This window comes from Sturnira hondurensis, unplaced genomic scaffold, assembly GCF_014824575.4.
Source record: "Sturnira hondurensis isolate 20B ecotype Veracruz unplaced genomic scaffold, ASM1482457v3 Scaffold0000942, whole genome shotgun sequence".
NCBI lineage: Eukaryota > Metazoa > Chordata > Mammalia > Chiroptera > Phyllostomidae > Sturnira > Sturnira hondurensis.
Genome location: NW_028073573.1, coordinates 392,645 through 417,688, shown reverse-complemented (window position 1 = coordinate 417,688; position 25,044 = coordinate 392,645). Strand labels below are relative to the sequence as shown.

Below are 25,044 nucleotides of genomic sequence, written 5' to 3'. Positions count from 1 at the left end.
TGAGACAAGATGGTGGGACAACGACCTGTGGCCCCCCAGAGGGCGGAAGCAGATGGGGGTACCAGGACTCACAGTTGCCCAACAAGCAGAAGGACCAAGGGACATAGAGACAGAATGTGCCTACTGCATGGCTGAGGACGTAGAACGGAAGCACAGGACACAGGGGGAGGGGCTGTGGAAAACCGGAAGACCTGGAGGGGTAGCAGATTCTAGAAAAGACGCCGCATGTAGGGGTGGTACGTAGTGTCCAGGCCGTGATTCCCACCGCCCGGGGAGTGGTTAGTAATTGAAGAATGTTCTGGAAGGAGGGCCAAGCTGAGTTGAGTCATCAGCTGAGTGGCTGATTAAGATGGAAGACAGCACCAGATCCAAATCCCAATCGTATGAATTCAAAGTAAAAATTAGATTCAACTATAGCTTCCCTTAAGTGAAACAGATATAATTCTAAGGTCCCCCTTTTTTTTTCGTTGTTGAAAACTACCTCCTATGGGTGGTAATGTGTGTTAAAAGGTACTGGGTGTTTTGTCCGAAGGCAGTTGTTACAGCTGGACCTTTATAAAGTTGCTTTCTAGGCCCTGGGGTTTGCCCTTCAAAGCACCCAGCAGTCTTCATTATAGTGTGAGGCGAGCGAGGGGCAGCCAGTCCAGTGAGGAGTCCCTGCCCCTCGTCCACAGAACGTTTGGGGCTTTCAGCGAGAAGCGGTGAACGATTGCCATTGTTCCACTGCCTCCCTTGTGTTCCCAATACAATCTTTCTCCCAAATTCCGTCTGGGAAGCAAATATATTTAGAAACACCTTTTGAACATGAAGGAATAAATCTAAAATGTATACTGATTTCTCTCCTGCGTCCTTTGTTCTGTATACAATGCAGTTGCCTGGTAACCAGACTGGAATGTGTCGTGGGCTAAAAAGAAAACAAAGTTCAGGCATCTGAAATCCCTTTTCAGGCATTTTTTTGGGTGCCATTCAACCCTCAAGGCAAAATAATCAGGATAAAGACTCACAACCTCCTTCCCAGGTGGTGGATTTTGAGCTACCAAGGAGGACATTTAAACGAACGCTTCCCACGAGGGAAAATTACAATTAAACTGCATGAGAAGCGCTGACTCATAGTAACTGTTGTGATTTTGCGGTCTGACCTCAGTTCCGCAGCAACACGTGTGTAAAAATGGACCTCTTATCTATCTGTCCCCCTCTCGGTACTTTGCTACTTCCTCCCGGAGACCCGCATCCTCCTCTTCTCGGTGAGGAGTAGGAAGAGGAGACTGATGGGGTAAAGTCACGCTTCGATGGCTTTGCCATCACCAGGAACAACCCCGGGGACGCATCGGTGAATGTGACTGCGGAGACATCGTTCAGAAACAAAGGCAAAGCCGCTGTCATTTCTAGACTGATAAACTGGGCGCCACGTTGGGTCAGATGGAGAAGGTCCGTGTGTCCTCAAAGACCCGTTCATCTGTCTAGCCCCTCATTTCAAGTTGGTGTTTTTTTTTTAACTGCCGTTTGATGTAACAGCTACCACAGCGTCCTCTGTCCCTTCACGGCCCTCCTGTTTGGCCGTCCCCAAAAGAGGCCAGGTCCTCAAACTCAGAAGCCTCCGGAAGTGCAGACTTGCACAAAATGTCATTGTGTCCACACCGCTCCCTACAGAATCTGCCCAAATTGCAAAGGGAGTTAAATTGCTACTTCTTTTTATTCTCCTGATCTCAGAGTAAGAGGATCAGTGGACCCAGAATCAGGCCTCTGCTTAAAATCCTAGGCCAGTTCGGATGAACAGGTATGATTAGTCCTGCTTTCTCTCCCCTGTCCAGGGCCCCCTGGCTTTCTTGCCCACCCCCTAAAAGAGAATTTTNTGAATGTGACTGCGGAGACATCGTTCAGAAACAAAGGCAAAGCCGCTGTCATTTCTAGATTGATAAACTGGGCGCCACGTTGGGTCAGATGGAGAAGGTCCGTGTGTCCTCAAAGACCCGTTCATCTGTCTAGCCCCTCATTTCAAGTTGGTGTTTTTTTTTTTAACTGCCGTTTGATGTAACAGCTACCACAGTGTCCTCTGTCCCTTCGCGGCCCTCCTGTTTGGCTGTCCCCAAAAGAGGCCAGGTCCTCAAACTCAGAAGCCTCCGGAAGTGCAGACTTGCACAAAATGTCATTGTGTCCACACCGCTCCCTACAGAATCTGCCCAAATTGCAAAGGGAGTTAAATTGCTACTTCTTTTTATTCTCCTGATCTCAGAGTAAGAGGATCAGTGGACCCAGAATCAGGCCTCTGCTTAAAATCCTAGGCCAGTTCGGATGAACAGGTATGATTAGTCCTGCTTTCTCTCCCCTGTCCAGGGCCCCCTGGCTTTCTTGCCCACCCCCTAAAAGAGAATTTTTGTTTGTTACCTCTTACCGACATTTATTTTGACAATTCTTTTCCGACAGCCCGTCCTCGTCCTCACCCACGATGTCCACAGCTGAAAATATCAAGGCGACGAGGATGGCGAAGCAGCAGACCAGGGCGAAGATGACGATGCACTTCTGCTGGGACTGCAGGGGAGACAGGAGATGAAGAAAGAAACGTCAGAGAGCAGCTTCTGCTGAGGAAGCTCAAGATTCCGTAGCTTTTCATGATGCCGTGCGCATCCACTGGGAAAGAGTTGCCCGTCCTCACAGCCAGAGCAGGGCGGCTCTCTGGGTAGACACGCCCGAGACCTTCCGTCTCCTTCCTCAACACAGACTTTGCATCCCCACTATGTTAGAGCCTGTTCAACAGTCCAACCCCCGTATCGAGACTTCCAGATGAGTTTGCTTTTCTTCTTTCTCATCAAAAGCAGTCAAGGTCACGGCATGATCCATTACTGCAAATTAACAATGAACCAGAGTGGCTGGGTAATACTTTCCAGCCCTGGCTGTGACCATCCCCTTCCAAACTCTAGGTTATCACCCTCCTTTTCCAAAGGCTCAGGTGAAAGCCCACCACTAGCCACGTGTACAGCCATTTCCACACGCTGCTTTGTGCCCTGGCCAGGTGGCTTGGGTGGTCGGAGCGCTGTCCCATGCCTCCCATTGCAGGTTCGAGCCTCGGTCAGGAAGTATACAGGAGGCAACGGATCAGGGCTTCTCTCTCATATCAACATTTCTCTCTCTTCCCCTTTCTCTCCCTCCACAATCAATAAAAACATACCCTTGGGTGAGGATAAAATAAAATCTAAAAACAGAACCCTGCTTTGTGGAGCCGAGCTGAGTGCAAAAACACCTGCTCACAGCACCACCCTGAGCCCGAGATCAGCCGCCTTCTACAGGGACATAGCAGGTGGTTGTGCTCTCGGGCCGAAGGCAAGTAGGGCCGAGTTGCTGTCCGGCTGCTCACAAATCTTCCCCGGGCTTAGCCATTCATAGCGATCGCTCTTCAAGCGTTCGTACCTTCCTAGCAGCTATATTCATCACTCGCTCAAAAGCCAAGAAAACTACTTCACAAACCCCGAAGCCACGTAATAAATGGTTAGAAAATGGTCAAAGCAGGGAGAGAAAAAGAGTAACCATGGATTCTTTAAAAAATTGAATTTACTGGGATGACGTTGGTAGACAAGATTACGTAGGTTTCAGGGGTACAGTTCTATAACTCATCATCTGTATATCGCACTGTGTGTTCGCCACCCCACGTCAAGTCGCCTCTGTCACCATTTGTCCCTTATCTTCTCCTACCTCCCCTACCTCCTTTCTTTCTGGTAAATCACCATGCTCTTGTCTGTCTATGAGGTTTTTATCTATGTACTTATTTTTGCTTAATCCCTGACAACAACAAGATTTTAACAAGAGAAAACCCAACCGCCGACAAACACTGCTGAGTTGGGACTTGACTCATTTTCCTCCCTACCCTGGTCTCTCCCCCACAGTCCAAAGCCTTCCTCTCGACCCTGGACTGCTTTCACCTCACTCCTGGGTCTTCACACTTTAGAACTTTCCTTCCACATTCCCAGAAGTCAATGCGTGCTGACTGTAGATGGCACTCTGCTTTTCCTCCCTGGCTCAGCGTGTCCCAACTGTGCACCTACCTTGCCCACCCCTGTATTTTAAGAGAATACATGAGGCTACTGGGCATTTTTTTCACTTCCACTGAGTATGCCCTTAAGCCCCTGGGAGTAATAAGTGCTTTTTTTCTGCCTTTGGCGTATTTCCCTGGAAAGGCTTACTCTTTTCAACAACACTGCACAGTCATTGCCATTCGGACAGGTTAGGGGATTAACAAGATGATGCATTTGCCAGGGACTGGCATCTGGTGAGTGGTGGAACTTGAATGCAAAGTCACCGAACTACAACGGAGCCACAATGTCCTCAGTTAACATTCCAAGGGCCCCGACAACTCTCCTTCATCCTAAATTCCCTTCCTGGAAACTTCTCTCTCTCTTTTTGCTTTGTCCCAACACACCAGAGTCCCAGATCAGCCTCAGCATGTCTTCCTCCAAGTTCTAAATTGCTCATTAATACTCAGCTAACTTTTGAACAATTTTGATCTTTACTAATCATTTCCAAGCTTTATCACCTCTGTATTCAAAATACCTTGGGAACCGTCTCCTGGGGAATCTTTTAAATCGATTCATTTCTGCCCTTCTGCTAGCTGATATTCCACAACATTTCACAGAGACTTCAATCAAGACCTTTGTGAAAATCCACTTGTGTCATCATGTTCATTCCAGGGCCTGTGTTCCCACTGCTCTGGAGGAGGTACATCCCATACCTCCATGACTTTGCTTTATTTCTCAACACAATTATGTGCTTTTATTACCTTGGGATATGAGTCAGCGCTTGCTTGTGCACAAAGGACTACCTTCATTGTTGAACTCCAGATACATCTGAACTGAAGAATAAGCATTTCTCTGGAGGCTACCGTATGACAAAATCCTACTCCAGCCAAAGCTCATGGCAATAGATGACAGCATGAAAAGATTAAAAAAAAAATAACTCAATAGAATGAGACAGAGAGAACAAGTTTTTGTCTGTTACCAAAGGCGTCAAACAATCAGATCAGATGTCCTTGGGGATTCTGAAGAGGAGATGGAAAGTACATTTTTTTTTCCTGTGCTGTACAACTGTTTTGAAATGTACCTGGGATTCACTTTAATCAGATAGGGTAGGCTGACAAAGAGCCGGTTGCCTTAAGAGAAGTTTATTACTTAGAGTTCTCAAGAGATGGGGGTACACTACACCACACAGAGCCTCGCGGGGAAGCACCCGAGTCCATCAGCAGGGACGGCCCGAAGCTTTGCTGTGGTTTCCGTGGGAAGGAAGAGACGAGGCAGGGCAGGCAAGTGTGAGCAAGGTCAGGATTGGATCGCGTGAATAATTTGGGGGGTTCTGACTTACAGGGATGGTCTCCAGATGTCTGGTAACTTTAGGGCAGGAGAAAGTTGGCTTGGTGTGTGAAAATAAGATAAAGGAGGTGGCTGGGAGTTTGGACTTTGGATTGGCTGGTTTCCATATGCAAGGCTGGCCCATAAGGAAGTTGTTTGCTATCTCCAGAAATTAGCCAGCCCTGGAAGGGATGGTCTCTCTAGAATTATTAGCAAGGCCCCTAGCAGGTTGCAGCATCATAAGATGTTGTGGACCGCTCTGTCTGGTTTTAGGAATTGTAACTCTACCCGCTGTGGCTAAGGACCTCTGGAATGCAAGCCACAGGAGACAAAGCTTGTCTCTGGTAGCAAATGCTGCCTCAGTCAACTCCCTGCCCCCAAACCATGGTCAGAAGTCCATGACAGATAAGACCACTCACAGAGAGGGGCAACCTAGGCTGGACACAATCACTTGGGAGGCCATCATGGAAGGACTCCAGGGGGCAGTGCTGCAACAAAGAGGGAGCAATGGACTCTCATCCCCCCAGCTTTGACATACCCCGAGTCCCCATGTCCTCTGGGACAAGCGCTTCCTGGCTCTAATCCCCTTAAAGCCTGAATACCTGTTGGGGAGAGGTGCAGCTCCTTGCCTTTCTAGAGCGAGTCCTGGGGAAAAATCTGGCATCACAAAGATTTCCTGATAAATCTGTGACATCTGCTCTGCTAAGAGTGCTTTCATTCACATGATAAGGGTCCGAGAGGAAATGAGTATGTCTCCCCAAAGTTCTGAAACCTCCTTTCCTGACAGATACTGACTCACATGAAGCCTCAGATTGTTTGAAACATTATCTACTGTTTGATCCTTGTTGCCCTGTATTCCTGTGTATTACAACCCAATAAAAGCCTTTGGTGGAAGGGGCTCAACGCCTTTTTCCCCTGAGAAACTGGCCACTGCTCAAGGCCCTTTTCCTCTGGGAAACTGGCCACCTCTCCTCCCCAAGCAGATCACATTATGTCTCTGCCGTGTTTACTCTCACCCCTGGTGGACGGGGTGACTTGTGAGGAAAGTCGCCCCCACAATAAGATGCAGAAAAAAACCCCACGTAATTAACATTACGACGCAATAGCCTATCTGCCAATCTTAACTCAGAAACAGTAAAAACCAAAAGAGGACCTGGAAGCTAATTAATTCCAGTGAGCCCGCACCCCCTTTGTTTGCGGCCTGTGAACACACCCCTGCAAAGGATGCTGTGTCTTAATAAGCCAAATCTGTGACATAAAAAACCACACTGGGGTCAGAGTCCAATTGGCATAGAATGGTGTAATTCACTGCCATTCTTATGATGAAATGGCCAAGCCAGAGGTGTGATATATATATATATATAAAATCTCATTTAATAACAGAACATTCTCTGTTATCTGATATCTGTTTGTAACATCGAGTGATATACTCATCAATAAAAGGCAGGATTTTCCTTAAGGTTATGACATTGAAAAGTATTTAAATGAAAGGCTCATCTTAAGACATCCAAACTATCAGTCTCTTTTTGGGCCATGGAGACTGGCTTGCAGAAGATACAGGAAGGCGCATTAATAGGCAGGAACTTCCCCACAGCCGAGGTCCGGTGGAAGCTTCCAGCACTGGAAGCCAGGGCTTCTAATGACATTAGCTCGCATTTCATAAATAAGTACGGAGGCCCTTAAATAATAACTTGTCTCAGCAGAAAGAAACAATAAAATTATAAACAAAATCTCATTTGGGTATACTTCAGTTCTCCAAGCCAGAAATGACTTAAATCACACATAATGGGATATTTGACACAGATACATTGTGGCATGAAGGTCCTGCACGTGCCTGACTCCCTAATGATTACAGTGCAGGGTTGAACAAAAATTAATTCATGAAACCAATATTTGTTCAGAGCCTATCTCAACATTATGCTGGCGCCTGGAGATTTAGCAGCAACCAAGACAGACATGGCTTCTCCCCTTGGAGTTCCCATTCCAACAGGAAAGGCAAGCAATAAAGGGGTAGACAGATAAGTAAGCAAAGTACTGTCCAGGGCTGAAAAATGCTGTGTAGACAATGCATAGGCTGACATACTGGAGACTGTCGGTGGTAGTTAGGTGAGGCCTCCTTGAAGAAGATATATTGCTTTTTCTTTTTAAAAAAAATTATTTATTTTTTTAGAGAGAGGGAAATGGAGAAGAAAGAGAGACAGAAAAACATTGATGTGAGAGAGAAACATCAATAGGTTGCCTCCCGCATGCCCCCAACCGGGGACTGGACCTGCAGTCCAGGTATGTGTCCTGACTGGGAACCGAACCTGTTACCTTAGGTTTGCAACACGAAGCCCAACCCACGGAGCCACACCAGTCAGAGCAAAGAAGGAATGTTTCGTCTGAGAACTGAAGATGCTAACCGATGAAGTCAGAGGGCAAGAGTGGAGTCAGAAAGAACAGTTCGGAGGACACCCATTCACCACTTCAGTCAAGAGACAAATGACTTAAGAAGAAAAAAGTAAGTGAAAGAATTCAAACCCTGTTTTGGCATTAGAGCCAGAGAAGTGATTCTCAGGTTGGCGGAGCAGACGGGGTGTGCGGGAAAGGGAGAAATGGTGGGTGCTTCTGAACGTTTGACCTCAGCAGCCAAGGGTGGGGACGTTCACGGAGATAAGAAAGCACAAAGTTCGCAGTGGGGCGAAAGTTATCGAGAGCTGTACTTTGGAATTTGAATGGAAGATTCCTGTTCATACCCAAGGGGTCGTGCCAAGCAAACAGCTGACTATACGAATCTGAGCTCAGGGATGGGTCCAGACCAAAAATATACAGACTGACATCCTTATGAGCACTGAAAGTGGCGTTTAATATCATGGGAACTAAAAGACACTGCCAAAGAAAAGAATAATGATCAAAATGAAAAGACAGGCAGAGGCCAAGCCCTAAAGCGCTGTACCACTGAGACAGGGAGAGGGGGACGAGTCAGCAAGGGAAAGGGACAGGGGGCAGGGAGCCACCGGGGATGGGGTCAGACTGTGGTGCCCAGGGAGCCAGCACCGAGAGCTTCAGGGAGGAGGGGACATTTGACCACGTCGAGAGCTGCTGACATGCCTGCACGTGAACAGAGAAGTTCCCGGGAAATCACCGGTAGACATGGATAAAAACACTTTACTGTCATGGTGAGAATGGTTGGAGGAAAATGGAAGGTGATGAATGAACATCTTTACCGTGGTACGGAGGAGACCTAGTTATCTGAAGACACCTTCCTGATGGAAAACATAAAATGGCTAATAAAATATTGATTGATTACACACGTGACTCTCTATTAAAAATTGATATAATTCAGCCACAGGAAAACAGGATCTTTAATTACCTGTGTTTCATTAGAATAAATGTTGACATTTACTAATTACATTCAAATAGATGTTACATCTCTTCCATTAAATTTCTTCAAGGACTGGTATGTTTTTAGCAAAAGAGGCACAGGAAAAATCATTTCTCTTCATGTGAATGAAGTGAGAGCTTTCCAGGCAGAAATAGCTCCTTCAGAGAGGCTTGGATTTTCCCTGGACACCAGTGTGAGCTGTGCACCAGACCCCTGGTCCGGCCTCTTCCTCTCTCTCACTCAGCGCGGCTGCTGAGGCTGACTTGGCCATCTCCCTCTTCCTGCACATCCAGGGCTTTCACCTCGGATTTTCTCCTGTCACTTCTTAGCATGCTCGTCTCAAATTTTTCCTTCACTAATTCTGTTTCTTTTTTAACTTCTAAGACTTTTGTATCTTTAAGAAGTTGTTCTATGTTCTGATCTTTCATGTCTTTTCACCCCTTTCCTTGTTTTTCACTCATTTTTTCCCTTCAGCTTTTCCTTTTTGAAGGGATTCTATTTTGACCAAGTTTCTTTTTTATGCATTTCTTTCTGCCTTTATTTTCTGCTTATTTTTTCTTTACTGCTCCAGAAGCTTCTGACTCTCCTTTTGTTCAATGGAAACTGTCAGTTTTCATACACACAAAACCTGCTAATTACTTTCCTCTTAGTTCTAGCATTTTGGGCATCATTAGGAGGATAAAATTTCGCCAAGGCTAGAAAAGCCAATACTGCTTCTTTCATAGTTTTTTATGGCTGAGTAGTATTCCATTGCATGCAGGTACCACATCTTTATCCAATCGTCTGTCGAAGGACACACAGGTCATTTCCAAGTCTTGGACATTGTGAACAACACTTTAATTTGAAGAGGAGGCTACATGCAAAAGTGCTTAGAAGTGAAGTCTACATGCTGTCTGCAATGTATTTTCAAATGTGTTCAGTTAAACTGATCTGTTAACACTGAAAGACATTGCCACACCAATTCCTTACTCTAAGCATTGATAACTGAAGAGAGAAAATTAAGCATTTACCTCACTTCCCAGGAACGCAGTTATATTCACAGTAGATACAGCAGGACCTTAACAATTATTAAAGGGAGGCAGTGAATATGAGTGAAAATTTACTATTTTGGAAACTTCTCACAACTTTTTAATTTAAAATTTTTATTTTCATCTTTTCGATTACAGTTGCCATTCAATATTATTTTATGTTAGTTTCAGGGGTACAGTGTGGTGGTTAGACATTTATACAGTTCACAAGGGGATCCCCCAAAAGTCTAGTGCCCACCTCACACCGTACATAGCTATCACAATATCACCGACTATATTCCCCGTGCTGTACTTTACGCCCCCATGACTGTTTTATAACTGCCAATGTGTACTTCTCAGCCCCTTCACTTTCTTCACCTAGTCTCTCAACCGCCATCCAATCTGGGAACCATTAAGTTTATTTTCTGTGTCTTAGAGTTTGTTTTTCTTGTTTTATAGATTCCACAGAGAAGCGAAATCACGTGGTATTTGTCTTTCTCTCTCTGGCTTATTTCACTTAGTATAATACCCCCTAGGTCCACTCACATTATTGAAAATGATAATATTTCAATCTCTTTTTAATGGTCAAGTAATATTTCCTTGTATATAAAAAATAAATACCTAATTAAACAGAGATGCACGCACCCACGGACAAAAGGACCCACGTACTGTATACCACACACTCATGCTGTACGTGAGCTGAAAGCGGAGCAGATACAATGTGGGGTATCGGAGGTGACGCTGTCCTGCCAGTCATTCCATGGAAGGTGTAATCATGACAGCAGGGGAATGACACAGAGTGCAAGAGATGACAATGACAAGTCATCGAGAAGCCAGGGCGTTGGGTGAGTCCTCCGAATCGATGTGCGAGGGTTAACGCCATGAGTCTGCCAACAGCAAGCTGCTCTTCAATCTGTAGTCGTAACTAATGTCCTCCCCTTGTAAGTTAATGAATACTTTTCAAAGTAGGAAAATACAATTATTCTCAAATTTTAAACTCTTGGCCCCGGCACACACATTCCTTGGAGACCCATTTTCTAATTAATAAAAAGAGCATTTGCATTTTAATGTACGGCTTCTAATTGCTTGCACTCTCAGTGTGGTGTGATTACCCATGCCAACAGCTCTCATAAACCAGGTCATCAGTATAATGTCTGCTTGTCTCTTGCAAAGAGACCCTCTTTAGATGATATTTATGATATTACTGTGATACTATGTAGCATCTAAAACAATGTCTAATACAATCCTGAAAAAGCAATGAATATCTCACTGTGCTAGAATTTAAAAATCTCTCAAACGCCCTTAGAGGGGAATAAATCTGTTTAAGATTTTCGGAGCAGTACACAAGCAGCAGACTGAGAAACAGAGATGCCACTCTTTTTACACCCTTTCTTTTTAATAATATAAAATGACACAAGACTTCAGCCAAACTGGTTTGAATAACAGACATCCATTCCAGCTCTCTCTCCACACCGTGGCCAGAGTCATGTTTCATGGGAGATGGAGATAAACAGGGGCCCCCTAATACCCATCAGCACCCCTTTCACGGCTCCGTGGATTTATGGGAACCCAATAACCCAGAATGTCAGCGACCCTTCTATTTTATGAGCTCAGAGAGCCATGCTCCTGTCTGCAGTNGTTTGAATAACAGACATCCATTCCAGCTCTCTCTCTCCACACCGTGGCCAGAGTTATGTTGCATGGGAGATGGAGATAAACAGGGGCCCCCTAATACCCATCAGCACCCCTTTCACGGCTCCGTGGATTTATGGGAACCCAATAACCCAGAATGTCAGCGACCCTTCTATTTTATGAGCTCAGAGAGCCATGCTCCTGTCTGCAGTGCAAGTTTGGTGTTCTTCAGAACACCCTTCGACTCTGCTCCATATCATTGCTAAAGCATCAAAAAGGTTTGATGTAGTTCACTAGGAAAAATAATACAAATTATTAAAGTTCCTGCTGAGAGTAACCCACCCAGATAATGCGATAGACCCCGGGCAACTAACAGAAAACCTTACAGTGGGGATACTTAAGTTGCAGGTGGAGAAAAAAGGAGAGATACACTGAAAAACTGTGTCTCCCCTTGTTCTCTGCTTGAACTGTTTAATATTCACTATCGTCTTAGGTCCAACCTTTATATCCACCTCCCTCTGTTGGCAGATAAAAAAATATATATATATATATACACTTTAAAAACATTTCCATGAGCAAAATCCTGCAAAGCATCGATCATTTGATGCCAAGGTCAAAATGAGCTTGGTGAGGTTGTTGATTCCAGTTACTGAAAGGTTGAAAATGATGAGAGAGCTGTGTTCACAGCCGAGGGAGGAAGTGACAGATTAGAAGTGTCTGACTCCATGTGGCCAAACTCACAGTGAACTAGCAAAAGGCTCTACCTTGCAACGTGCAGTCTGTCACCACCAGACCAGTCCTCAGTCAGAGCAGCTAGAATTATTCCCGACTTAGCCTGCAGAAGGTGACGTTCTTCTTATTGACAAGTGATCTCAACACTTCATGTAGAAAGCCCAGAGAAATGGCAGGAAAATGGGGCAGTACCTCAAACAAGGAGCAAAGGATTAGGTGTCTGTGGTGGTTATAAGTTATGGCTCTGGCTCTGTATTATTTGTGCTCGATTATAGGAACCACTTCCGAGAAAAAAGGTCTCGGCAGTTGATTTTTTTTTTTTTACAGTGCCGTACCGTACCAGGGTTTGCTACAATAAAGCAATCATTATTTCAGTATTACACAATGCAGTAAAGTAATAGAAATGGAAACCAAAACACAGGTGGGGAATTTTAAAAAGTGATTTTGAAAAGTAAAGCGTGGGAGATATTAAAGTTGGGGCACAATAAAAGTATTGTTTAGAGAGGGAGTTTGGGTTACGAGAGCAAGGCAGACACTGAGAGGCCAGCTGCATTCTTTTAACCCCGAGTTAACCAATAACTAAGAAGCAATCTGACTGAAAAAAAAAAGTTTCCACAGGGTTTCGCAGAACTTACTCCACATTTGGTTGTCCTAGAAATCAGACATGCACGTCACAAAAAGGGCAGATTGATGAGAATAAAGCAAATAGCCATCAGAGGCAGGGCACACAAGGAGAGAAAGAGTCCAGAGTTTTGACTGCAAGTTTTAAGTTTTGTTATGCTGGCTGGGTGGTCTTGAGCTTGGTCACCCGACTCTAAGATCCATTTTCCTCATCTGTGAAATGGAGGGGGGTGGCATAATGCCTACCTCTCGTGATTACAGGGAGGAGAAACACACGTGAAAGCCCCTTTCCTGCAAACTTCCAGGATAGCACAAATCCACATTATTAAAATGCAAATCCCTTTAGAGAGCTCGAAATTTTTGTAGGCTTGGCATGTGACTGAAAGATCACAGGGAAAGCACAGAGAAAATCCTTACACAATATCAGCACGCAATTTTAAAATTCCAGTAGGAAGCCCAGGAAAGTGGTGAGCCCTTTCCCTAGGAAGGATCAACAGAGGGAGACGACGCCATGGGGCGGGAGAGCCATAGACAGGTCTTATGCACTAAGCCACAGGGGAGGTGGCAGCATTCTGAGGCTCCTCCCGTCACTAAATTTCTAGCAGTTTCCTTTCTCACAAAGCCAAACCTTCCCCCACAGTTAATTCCCAAGCTGGGGAGCAAGACTGCGCATGATTCTGATTTGTGTTCCTCACGTGTTTAGTGTTGTGTTGTACACATAGTAGGGGCTCAATAAATATTTGTGGCTTGATTGAAAGAAGTTATAATAAGCGTCGCTGTTCGGGAGGTTTTCTCAGCAGGAGCAGAGAGAATTAATGTGCAAAAGAAATAACTCCATTGCATGCATCCAATGTAAATGTGATCAAATCCAATTTATGTTTGAAAAACAGGTCGGCCCTCACTTTTGGGAATGCTTCCAAACTGAATGCATTATGGACAAAAACGCATGACACAATCACGAAAATGACGGATATGTAAAATCAGCTCAGCCTATTCATTCTTTCCTAGAAGGAAAAGCTAGATTACTAAAGGATAAAGCCATATTGTCTCAAAAAACATGTCTTAATAACCACAAAACACAAAACAATTCTTTTTAGTTAGTTTTAACTGTTGCCTCTGGGCCTGGGGGATCGGGGTGAGCAATGGAGGCTAGAATGTAAAAACCAAAACAAAACACTAGTTGATAATCCTGCCTTGTTCAATGTAACTAAACACCCAAATATTGAGGCTTAATGAATGAAAAAATAAAGAAACATAGGACTTGACTCTGACAAAAAAGAAAGCTTGTTTAAAGACCTCAGGTCTAGGAGGAATGAATATGTAAGTTCCTGATCTGCGGGACCCTATACTTTACATAAGATTCAAATTCAGTTTAAACTACATTTATGAAGCACTTCCTATATCCAAATCTCTTTATATCTATATGATTATATACATAAAGGCTCCTGGCATCATGTGAGTTGAAATCGATCACTACCCCTGTTTTTCAGAGAAGGAACTGGAAGCTCAAGACAAGAGTGTTCATCGTGGACCTACAGGCAACCTTCTCTGAAGGTCTCAGGATCTTTCTCCAGGATCAGGCTGCCATTGCAGCCTCCTGGAATCTCCAGTCAAACACGTTTCCAGGGGCATCAGCCCTTTCTGCACGTGGCCCTGGGAAGGAAATCCTGAAGTTAGCAGAAGCCGCGAAGAGGAGAGGGGATAGAACCAACCCTGTAGCTTTAACTATTGCCTGCATAATGGTGCTGCCCACATTTTTATCTCTAGCCCTGCCCGCCCCCTGAGATCCACACTGATGTCTTTCACTGCTCCCCCATCATTCTAGGAAGCAACTCAAACACAAGACCTGAGCAAAGCCCAATTCCTGATACCTCTGCTGCCCCCAAAGCCTGCTCCTCGCCCCACCGTCCCCAACCCAGTGCATGGTGCCAGCGCCAAACACCTGGTTGTCATCCTCAGCTCTTCTCTGTCTCCTGTACCCACGTGGATTGCCTTCATTGAACCTCATCAAGAATACCTCCAAAATGTACTGGTCCCTGTCTCTGCCCCCACCTCCAGGATTGCCCCCTACGGTCCATTGTCCACCCAGAAGCCAGAGCGGTCTTCTGAAACCAGAAACAGGACCATATTGATGCCTCCCTCCCCTGAGAGACTTCCCATTTCACTCAGGACAAAGGCTAGCCTCTGTTCTACGGCTGGTGAAGGCCGCCACTCCCCAGCCTCTGGGGGTTCTTCGTCCCCACCTGTCACGTTTCCCTAAGGACTTTCCAGCCACGTGGGTCTTGACGTGACATTACGTTCTTCTGTTCCCCACGCTTCCTGCTCCCTGGGTCTGCGATGCCCTCCTTTGTTTGATCCCCGCTGCAGCCTGGCCTCACCAGAGAAGCCACACCGGGCCGTCCCGTCCAGCAGGGAGGAGCCCTGCGCTGTTTCCCTGGCCTGACTTACTCCCTGGAAACACAGTCACTGAGCCGAAAGCCTGTTACTGCCTCACCCCGTCCACCCCCCTGCTCATCGGTGCCTTGAGGGCAGGGCCCCTGCCCGTCCCGTTTGTCATGTATCCCCAATGGATACAGCAGTTCGAACTGTGTTTAGTGAACGACTGTTGAATGAATTGCTTAACGAATGAGATTGGAGTCGTGGAAAAGAATGTATTTGTCCCCTCGCCTACGGATGGGCATGCGGGTTACTCCCCCAGCTTGGCCATTGTAAACAACGCTGCAATGGACGTAGGGGTGTGTACATTTTTTTGAATCTGTTTTAATTTTCTCTGGATGTATACCCGGAAGTGGAATTGCTGGGTCACAAGGCAGTCCCATTTTTATTTTTTTGAGGTAACTCCATGCTGTCTTCTGATTGGCTGCACCAATTTATATTCCCACCAATAGGGCACGAGGGTTCCCTTTTCTTTGCATCCTCCCCAGCAATTGTTGCTTGTTGATTTATTAAAAAAGGTGAAGGGACTGAAAAATAGATTGATAGTTCCAAAATAGTCACAGGGATATAAAATACAACACAGGAAATATAGTTACTAATATTGTAATAACTATGTATGGTGCCTGGTGGGTACTGGAAATATTAGGAGAAACACCTTGTAAAGTATTGATATTTGACTATTTAGCCACTGTGGTATACACCTGAAAGTAATACAAAATAATATTCCATGTAAACTGCAGCTGAAAATTAAAAAAATTAAAAATGTTTTTTAAAAAGGGCACATTTGTTTTCCACATGGAATATTCCCTGACAGCTCTGCTCATGTGGCTCAGTGGATTGAGGGCCAGCCTGCGAACCAAAGGGTTACCGGTTCAATTCCCAGTCAGGGCACATGCCTGGGTCGAGGGCCAGGTCCCCATTAGGGGGCGTGTGAGAGGTAACCAGACATTGATGTTTTCCTCTGTCCCTCCTTTCCCCTCTCTAAAAATAAATAAATAAATCTAAAAACAAAAAGAATATCCTCTGACAACAGCTTCAGCCTGTGACATTTCTGTCCTTTTCCAACGGTTTGGTTCCTCTCTCCCTGCCATCACCGTGCTGAGAAAATGACTGAGAGATTTCAAGCCCATTCATGCTGAGAGAATGGTATGAAATACATTTCAGGAGCAAGGTTAGTCAATTATGTTTGTGACAGGAAAACTGTAAGATATAATTTACATAAGCTTGAGAATAAATGGCACAGAATTATTCATAATTTTACAGTTACCACCACAAAAATAGAATAATACAAATAAGACATTTTTTTGCATAAATCTTCACCATGTTAACCTTCTCTGTATTAATCAAAAGTTTTCCAAAGAGCTGTTTTTTTTTAATTTAAGATGTCTTGTGCATTGTAGAAAGATGAGAAATAAAGAGTGGTGATGAAAATGACTATAGATGTCAAGGTCGCTTATCTATAGACAAAGAAAAAAATTTAAAATGTGAATAGTTAGACAAATTATATGGTCACCTATTTTATATAACACTCATTTATTGGAAACTTATAGTATTCGTTTATTATTTAGCTAGCTGTAGAGAAAAAAAATTTATTGGTACTTTTCTAGAAAAATACAGATTTAACCAGGGCTGTCCAACCTTGGTCCCTGGGTCACACACAGCCCAGGATGGCTGTGAATGTGGCCTAACACAAAATCGTAAATTTACTTAAAATACTGTGAGATTTTTGTGATTACATGTCACAACATATTTAATGTGTGGCCCAAAGCAATTCTTCCTCTTCCAGTGTGGTGCACAGATGCCAAAAGGTGGAACACCCCAGAAGACTTATTTTTATTTACTGTGTCCACCATGGGAAAAATTTCCCCACAAACCAGCATATTTTGTTCTTAAATATTCAAGCTCATTTTTTCCCTCTAAAATATGAACACGTACAAAAGGAAGCTTCTCTCAAAACTGACAGACAGCATTGCATGTAGTAATCAGCGACTACGGGAGGACTGGGAATTGTGGGGGCGAATATAACTGCTAACATACAAACTAATAAAATTATACTGTGCCTAGCAAGCGGGGGTGGAGTCCTCTAAGATCCCGAAACGATGGCAAGAGGTGCAAGCAAATCACGACGCTGGTAAATTTATACGCGGTGGTGAGGGCCAGTTTCAGGGGAGGGCAGCAAAGCCTCCATCTCCCGCCTCTTCTGCAATGGGGGCTTTTAGGAACCCCTCTCCTCTTACCCACCCAGCGCTGCTCGCCCCAGATGCAGACACAGAACGCCTGTGGAGCTAGGTTTCTCTTCCTCGAAGACGTCCAGTCTCCCCTTTAGGGAAAACACGGCAGCACTTTTTGGCACAGCGCTCTCCCTGACAGTCCCCAGGCCAGAGGGCCATTGGCCAGCGCAGGTAGAGATGGCTTCCGGTGGCCTCCAGAGCCCTGGCCTACCTGCTCACAGTCTCGGGTTCTGGCTGTGGATGTGCGGGCCAGGTGTGCGTGTGTTTTGACTGCCCCCCACGCACAGCATCTGCTCTCAGGCACACCAGGTGTCTTGTACCTTCTGCCCTGGAGAATCTCCCTAAGGCTCATAGGCACGGGCCAGAAGTGAGGGGGGAGCACGCTGCAGGGGCAGCTCTGTCCCCGAGGGGGCAGGAGGCCATGGGTTCTCCCTGGGGCCTCGAGTGGGCAGGTCTGAGAGATGCGCTATGTTTGGAAGCCCGTGGGTGGGAATGACAGCTCAGTGACTTACTCTTAGATGGATTTCTCCTCCTCTCTGCTTCTCTCACTCGGCAGGAGTTTGAGTCACAGGAAGGTGATGACTCCCAGATGGGAACAGGCACTTTGCCGAAGGTCTGGGTACTGAGCTCAGTTGTTGGGTTTCATTGTCAGTGGCTTCTTTTGTTTCATTTGGGCCTACTTTTTGGTCCTTCAATGATATTTTCAAATTTCGCAAGTAAAATATCACACATTTCTGTTTTCAGACTGAAATACAGTCAGCATAGTCACACCACCCCCTCCACTCCTGACTCCCATTATTACTTCTCTCCAGAGATGATCACAGCAGACGCTTTGCTGTATTTCTGTAGTGTTTTATGAGCAGTTTTATAAAGGTATTGTCCTATGTAAATAGGCAGTTTGGCTGGGGTTTTTTTTTTTATCAAACAACACAGAATCAAGCAATACACAATTGTTTTGCTACTTGCTTTTTACATTACTAAGTCCTCAAGATTCTTCTACATCAGTATGCATGGCCCTTCTTTATTCTTTTCATAGCTGAACAGCATTTTGGAGTATAATGGATCTTCGCAATCTCTTTTAAAAGGTCGACATTTAAAAATAAACATGCTCCATGACTATCTTCTCTTGTAAATTGTGTGGAAACTAAACATCCCACTGTTCTTACTAGAGGGGGACTCGTGTGTCTCAGTGAAGAATGATTGAGGTAGAACTGTGGAGTGAAGGAGGGAGTGGGTTCTAAAGTGGAGAAGGATTTCTTGACAGAGAAGGGTTGATCCCTACCGAGACGAGTCAGGAGAACAGCAGTCGCTCTCCTTTGAAAAGCCAGGATTGCATGGAGGGAAGTTCCAGCCACAGGTTCTAGACCCGGCTTCACCACGATTAGCATTTTGGCCTCGGGTAAACCACCTGTCAGAGCCTGTTCATTCATGTTAGTTACCTTAGCAGTTTTCTAGCTATCAAGTGCAATGAACACTTGGAAGAAACATGAGTCCTTATTCGAGTTTAAAAGTGGGGGAGGGGCAGGAGATTGAACTAGATGATTCTTGAGGTCCCTTTCATTTAAGGGGAGGGCGAATGCCAACAGTCATGAGACAGGAAGACATGTCTCCTATGCTCTGTCACCACAGAAGGGGGAAAACACATCTCACTGCCAGCAGAAACCGCACGAGGCTGAAACCTCCAGAGCCTCCAGCTCCTACCTGAGGGACCTAAGGCAGGATGGGGCAGCTGAGGTTCACAGGAAATCATCGCTGTGGAAGAACCATCTTGAATTCGGCACCCAGGGGCATCTGCGACTACATGAAAAGGCCTGCTTGCTCTGCACCCCATAAAAAATTCACTTTCTGATATATATGATCTGTTACAGTATGTCTCCATCTCCAAATTTCTAGAGATATTGCTCTGCGCCTCACTCTACATTTCAAAGGGGGAAAAAAAGTAAAGGGACGTGCTGGAAGAAAAAGAGTTCAGGAAAATCCTGTGTAGAGTTTTCCAGTGCTATTTCAGAATAATTTTGTTTCGTTCAGGAACTCAGGGGAGCCAAATGAATCCCATTAAATCCCATGGACAGGTAAATTATAAAAACCTAATTCAGAGGCCAGGCAGGCTGCGGACATTTAATGAGAGGCTGTGTGCGTGGATTAAGGACGGCCTCTCCAGTGCTGAGATTCTACGGCCCATGCTGTAAGTTTCTAGGACAAACACTGCATAAGAGGCTACAGAAGAGGCAGCTTCTCCTGCCTGCCTGCCTGAGCTGTGACATCGGTCCTTCCTGGTCTCTGGCCCTGAGATAAAGCAACTGCCACATCAGATCTTCCTGGGTCCGGAGCCCATGACTTCCTGGCAGGAACCCCGCCTTCTGCAGCCCTGGGCCTGCAGCTGCCTCACTTTAGGTCTTGGGACTCCCCAGCTCCCTAATTGCACAGACTAATTTCTTATAGCAAATCTCTCGTCTTGATTCTGTTCCTCTGGAAAACCTTGACTAATACAGATAGTATGGATGGACCATAATGTGTTTAACCATTCACCTGTTTCGGGCGGATTCCAAATAAAGCTGCTATAAATCCTTACCTATAGGTTTCTGTATACACACCAGTCTTCATTTTTTTCTGGGGTAAATGCCCAATTGTGCAATTGCTGGTCATGTGGTAAAAACATGTTTTGTGTTATGAGACCCTGTCAAACTGCTTTCCCGAGGTGTGCCACCTTACATTCCCACCATGTCCACCAGCGGTGCAGGAATGACCCAGTTTCCCTGCGTCCTCACCAGCATCTTGTGCTATTTCTTATTCTAGCCATTCAGGTGGGCGTGTAGTGTGAGTTCTCACTGGGGTTTTGGCCCAGTCTCTTCCGAAAGCCCCAGGAATAGCAGGCTCATGAGTCACCCCAGGAGCCCCCCCCCTTACTGTACATGAAGCAGAGACATGCTTCTATGTCACTTCCCTGCTATGACCTCAATTCTGCTCTTTGGACCCCCACAACTGCTCTCTGGGCCCACCCCTGTCCTCTCTGTCTCGGAAATGCTCTTTTTTTCTGAGGTACACACTCTCAGTTACTTCTCCAAAGTGTCAAAGTAACTTTCAACTACTTCTCCAAAATCATGTTATACAGGCCTTTTGCCATCGTGATCTCCCTATTTTTTTCACCCTCCAACATGTATTTCTTGAGTTCTTATTCCCTGTAATAGACTCTATCCTTGGCTTAGGAATATATCGACAAATAAGATAAGATTTCCTCTCTCAAGATGTTCATCATCGGACTTCCGCCAAGATGGAGGCATAGGTGGAAACACTGTGCCTTCTCCCACAACCAAGTTTGAATACAACAAAGGTTTGGAGAACAAAGACACAGCCAAAGAACAGAAAATTGAATTATACGGAAGTCCAATTACAGCTAATTGTTTCACTGGGACGGTAAGAGGGGCGGAGTCAGCAGCGAGCAGGGTCAGGCAGGACAGATCCCCCCGACCTAGACGTGCAAGTGGCCCGGACCCAGTCAGGGTGTGCGGGGCAGACTGACTGTGGTTGCACATTCGCGCACAGTGAGACAAACCATGCAGGCCCCAGGGGGCGAGGGCTGATGGCGGTGGCACACTCGCATGCAGTGGGACGAAACTCGCGGGCCCTGGTGACAGTGGCAGCTGCCACACCTGTAGGGGCTGAGGCGGGAGACGGCAGACAGGACACCACTGCTCCTCGTTGACCCCGCCCCCACATACAGCATCACAACCCAGTGACTGAGTCGCCCTGCTCTGGTGAACACCTAGGGCTCCGATCCTGCTACTTAACAGGCACGAACAGCCTAAAAGATGGCACCAGAAGAACCCAAAGTCCCAGAGCCAAATAACTCTAAGCGACCAGGAAATAGCCAGCCCATCAGATGCACAGTTCGAAACACTGTTTATCAGGATGCTCACAGAACTGGTTGATTTTAGCCACAAATTACAGGAACATGTGAAGGCTAAACCAATTGAAATGAAGGGAGATGTCCAGGAAACCAACAGCAATGGAAAGGAAACTGGGGCTCAAATCAATGGAATGGACCAGAAGGAAGAACAAAACATTCAACCAGAAAGGAATGAAGAAATGAGAATTCAAAACAATGAGGAGAGGCTTAGGAACCTCCAGGACATCTTGAAACGTTACAACATCCGGATTATAGGGGTACCAGAAGGGGGAAAGAAACACCCATGAGTGGAACACTTATTTGAACAAATAATAAAGGAGAACTTCCTCAGTCTGGCAAAGGATATAGACTCCCAGGAAATCCAGGAAGCTCAGAGAGTCCCAAAGAATTTGGACTCAAGAAGGAACACACCAAGGCACATCATAATTACATTAGCCAAGATTAAAATAAAGGAGAGAATCCTAGAAGCAGCAAGAGATAAGGGAACAGTCACCTACAAAGGAGTACCCATCAGACTGTCAGCAGATTTCTCAAAAGAGACCTTACAGGCAAGAAGGGGCTGGAAAGAAGTATTCCAAGTCATGAAATCCAAAGACCTACAGCCAAGATTGCTTTATCCAGCAAAACTTTCATTTAGAATGGAAGGACAGATAAAGTGCTTCTCAGATAAGGTCAAGTTCAAGGAGTTCATCATCACCAAGCCCTTATTATATGAAATGCTAAAGGGACTTATATAAGAAAAAGAAGATGAAAAATATGAACAGTGAAAGGACAGCAAACACACAGTTATTAACAACCACACCTAAAACAAAAGCAAACCAAGAGGACAGCTAGATCAGGAGTGGAACCATAGAAATGAAGAACACATGGAGGGTTAGAAACAGGGGGGTGGGAGGGGGAGAAGGGGGGAGAAGGCACAGAAAATAGCATAGATGGTAGGTAGAAAATAGATAGGGGGGAGGGCGAGAATAGTGGGGGAAATATAGAATCCAAAGAACTTGAGACACGTGGTTATAAACTAAGGGGGGGAGAATGGTGGGGGAGGGGGTGTGCGGGTGGAGGGGAATGAGGGGGGAATAGAACAACTGTAATGGTATAATCAATAAAATATATTTAATAAAAAAAGATGTTCATCATCTGCAGGGGAACAGACACGTAAGCAGCTATACACACTACCCAATACATTAAATGTTATTATAGAGATGTGTGCCAAGAACAATGAACATTTTTACTATTGTGCATTGAAGGCCAATGTTACCATTCATAAAGCTTTAGTTCTCACTTTAAGACTTACAGTAAAATAAAGGATAAAGGCATCGATATAATTCCAGGGTAGTGTGAGAGCCCCGGGACAGGGCTGGAGCTGGGGCAGGGCAGGGAAGGCCTGTGGAAGAAGTGATGCCTGGGAATGGAGATGCAGGGGAAGATGAGTATTCCAGGTCAGGACTGGCCTTAGCCATGGAAGGAGGCTGGAGACCGTCTGCAGCAGCTGGAGTGCCCGATAACCTGCAACCGTGTGGGACTGCTGAGGCCTAATTGTGTGAGACAGAGGGCAGGGGACGAGGAAGGAGGGGGAGCAGGGAGGCCTGGAAGGACTCGTCAAGGAAATGGGACTCTGTCCTGCAGATAACAGGTATGAAGCGAGGGAGAGTGGGTCAGGTGGCTGTCGGAAGCGGATCCCTCTGGCAGCCGGGGGAAGGCGCGTCTGAGAGGGACAAGCAGATGGGCCACGTGCAAAGCTGTTAACACTGTCCAAATGCAATGTGCCTAAGGTGGAAACTATATACAACACTGGAAATAAGAATGGAAAGAATAGGAAGGCATGGAGAAATAATTAGGAGGCAAAAATTGAGATTGAGTACTGTTTAAACGTGAGAAATTGAGGAAAAGCAGGTTAGGATTAACGAGAGACTATGACTTGGGGAATGTAAAAGGATTAAAATTTCACTTGTTTGAAGGTTGTGGCAAGAGAGGAGAAATTTGAGAAGGGAAGGTCACAGGCTGAGATTATTAAATCTAAAGGGCAATTTGACTGTGATCTTTACTCTTATGGGACAATTTCAGCTTAAGAATTATAGCCACATCTTCCTCCACTTTTCCCAGAGGAAAGGGCTCGTGTGGAATCATAAAAGAATAAGTCAAGTATGTGAATAATTTTTGAATTAATTAAGCATTGGAAAAGACAACTAAATTATAAATGCAAATTTTGAAAGCAATAAAGGCTGCATCTCAGATCAGTTTGGGGACAAGGAAAGACTTTATAATTAGTTGTACTGGGAAACCGAGAGAGTTGTGTAGAAAAATTTAAAAATTGGTTCCTTTTCTTACTGGACACACCAGGATAAATTCCAAACAGATCAAAGATTTTGATGCAAATAACTTAAACCAAAGAACTAGAAGAAAGTAGGTGTGAATCCCTTTACAGCGGCAGAGTAGAAACAACTTTTCCAAATGTTATTCAAAATACAGAAGAAATAGGAAAACAATAAATGAGTATAATTACATAAAAAATAATAAACTATTGTTGGCAAAAGTCATCATAAATCAAGTAAGCAAATAAATGGCAAACTGGCGTATCTTAATAATACCCCCTCAAAGTTAACTTCTGTGCTCACTTCTTATGATGTAAGTGAAAGAAAACCTTAACGCTTTTTATAATCCCTCCTTTTGCGCGGATACACCTGTTTCCCCTTTGGAAGGACATATACACACGAACGCCTCCAACTCCCCTGTCTTTCTTCTACTTTCCTGGCCTGTTCATTACCCCGCCCTCATTTCGGACTGACGTACACCTCTGAGCCGATGCCTCCCAAATTTCCTACGGAAATGGTCACGATGCGGTGTGTGCACCTCTGTCGCTTGTCAACGTGGACCATCAGAACCATAAACATCCTTAGGATTCTAGTGTTTCATCATTCAAAAAAAATACACATCACCTCCACATTCTAGACTTTATTCACACTTCCTTTAGTATTAAAATGTTTTTTATTATTGAATTTGAAGCCGAATGTGAATAAGGAGCTTATTCTTTTGCTCCTCACTGTATCCCTAGTGCCTAGGCATCTTCTCGAGATTTACTGAATCTCAAGATTTACTGAATGAGTAATTGGCGTTCCAGGCTGCAGGGCAGGTTGGGGTCCCATAGCATCTTCTTTTTTTGAAATTAAGGTTGAAAGAGCTGCTCCTGTCTGGATAGACCAAGTCACATAAAAAAAACACAGGGTCATAGGATGCCAACCTAAACTTTGCAATCACAGTGAATGTTTCTACTAAAAAGTGGTTTGATACACATCACTGAGGTGTGATTTGTTGCCCAAGCAAATCACAGGCCACGCCTGAGCTTGGGGTGTAGGAGGTCATAGGTCAGGCAGTAAGGAAATGTGAACAACCATGGAGTCCCCTGCCTACTACAGAAGTACAAGCTGGGAGGACTTCAGAAAACTTCCAGGGAAGCTTCTAGAAGGCAGCGGTCTGGAGGATTTATTGTCACTCATCTGCAAGTTTCCTCAAAGGTCATTTGTATATGATTTTGTTGATGTTGTTACTTTCTCTAAATCTAAGCATGTTTTGAATGTATTACAGAAGCTTAGCTTTAAAGAAATAAGGTAAATCTAACGAAATAAGGAATCCTTAGGAAATGCAAGTATTTTCTTCAGTATGTGTTAGAACAGTTTGGTTTTGGGGATGCCTCATCCTGCCTTTAAAAGCACGGTAAAATCAACCGAAGAGAAGGGAAGCAATGTGACACCCATCCATCAGTTCTCGCACCGTATTCTAATTG

At 45.0% G+C, this 25,044-nt stretch overlaps 1 protein-coding gene across 2 annotated transcripts in view; it reads right to left on the bottom strand.

Moving 5' to 3' along the window:
• The window catches only part of PLD5 (phospholipase D family member 5), a 234,341-nt gene that overhangs the window by 139,594 nt on the left and 69,703 nt on the right, over window positions 1-25,044 (bottom strand). For both annotated transcript variants that reach the window (XM_037057462.1, XM_037057471.1), the window contains exon 2: window positions 2,393-2,529. In XM_037057462.1, coding sequence (XP_036913357.1) covers window positions 2,393-2,529 — 137 coding nt within the window. The remainder of the gene's footprint in view (window positions 1-2,392; window positions 2,530-25,044) is intronic.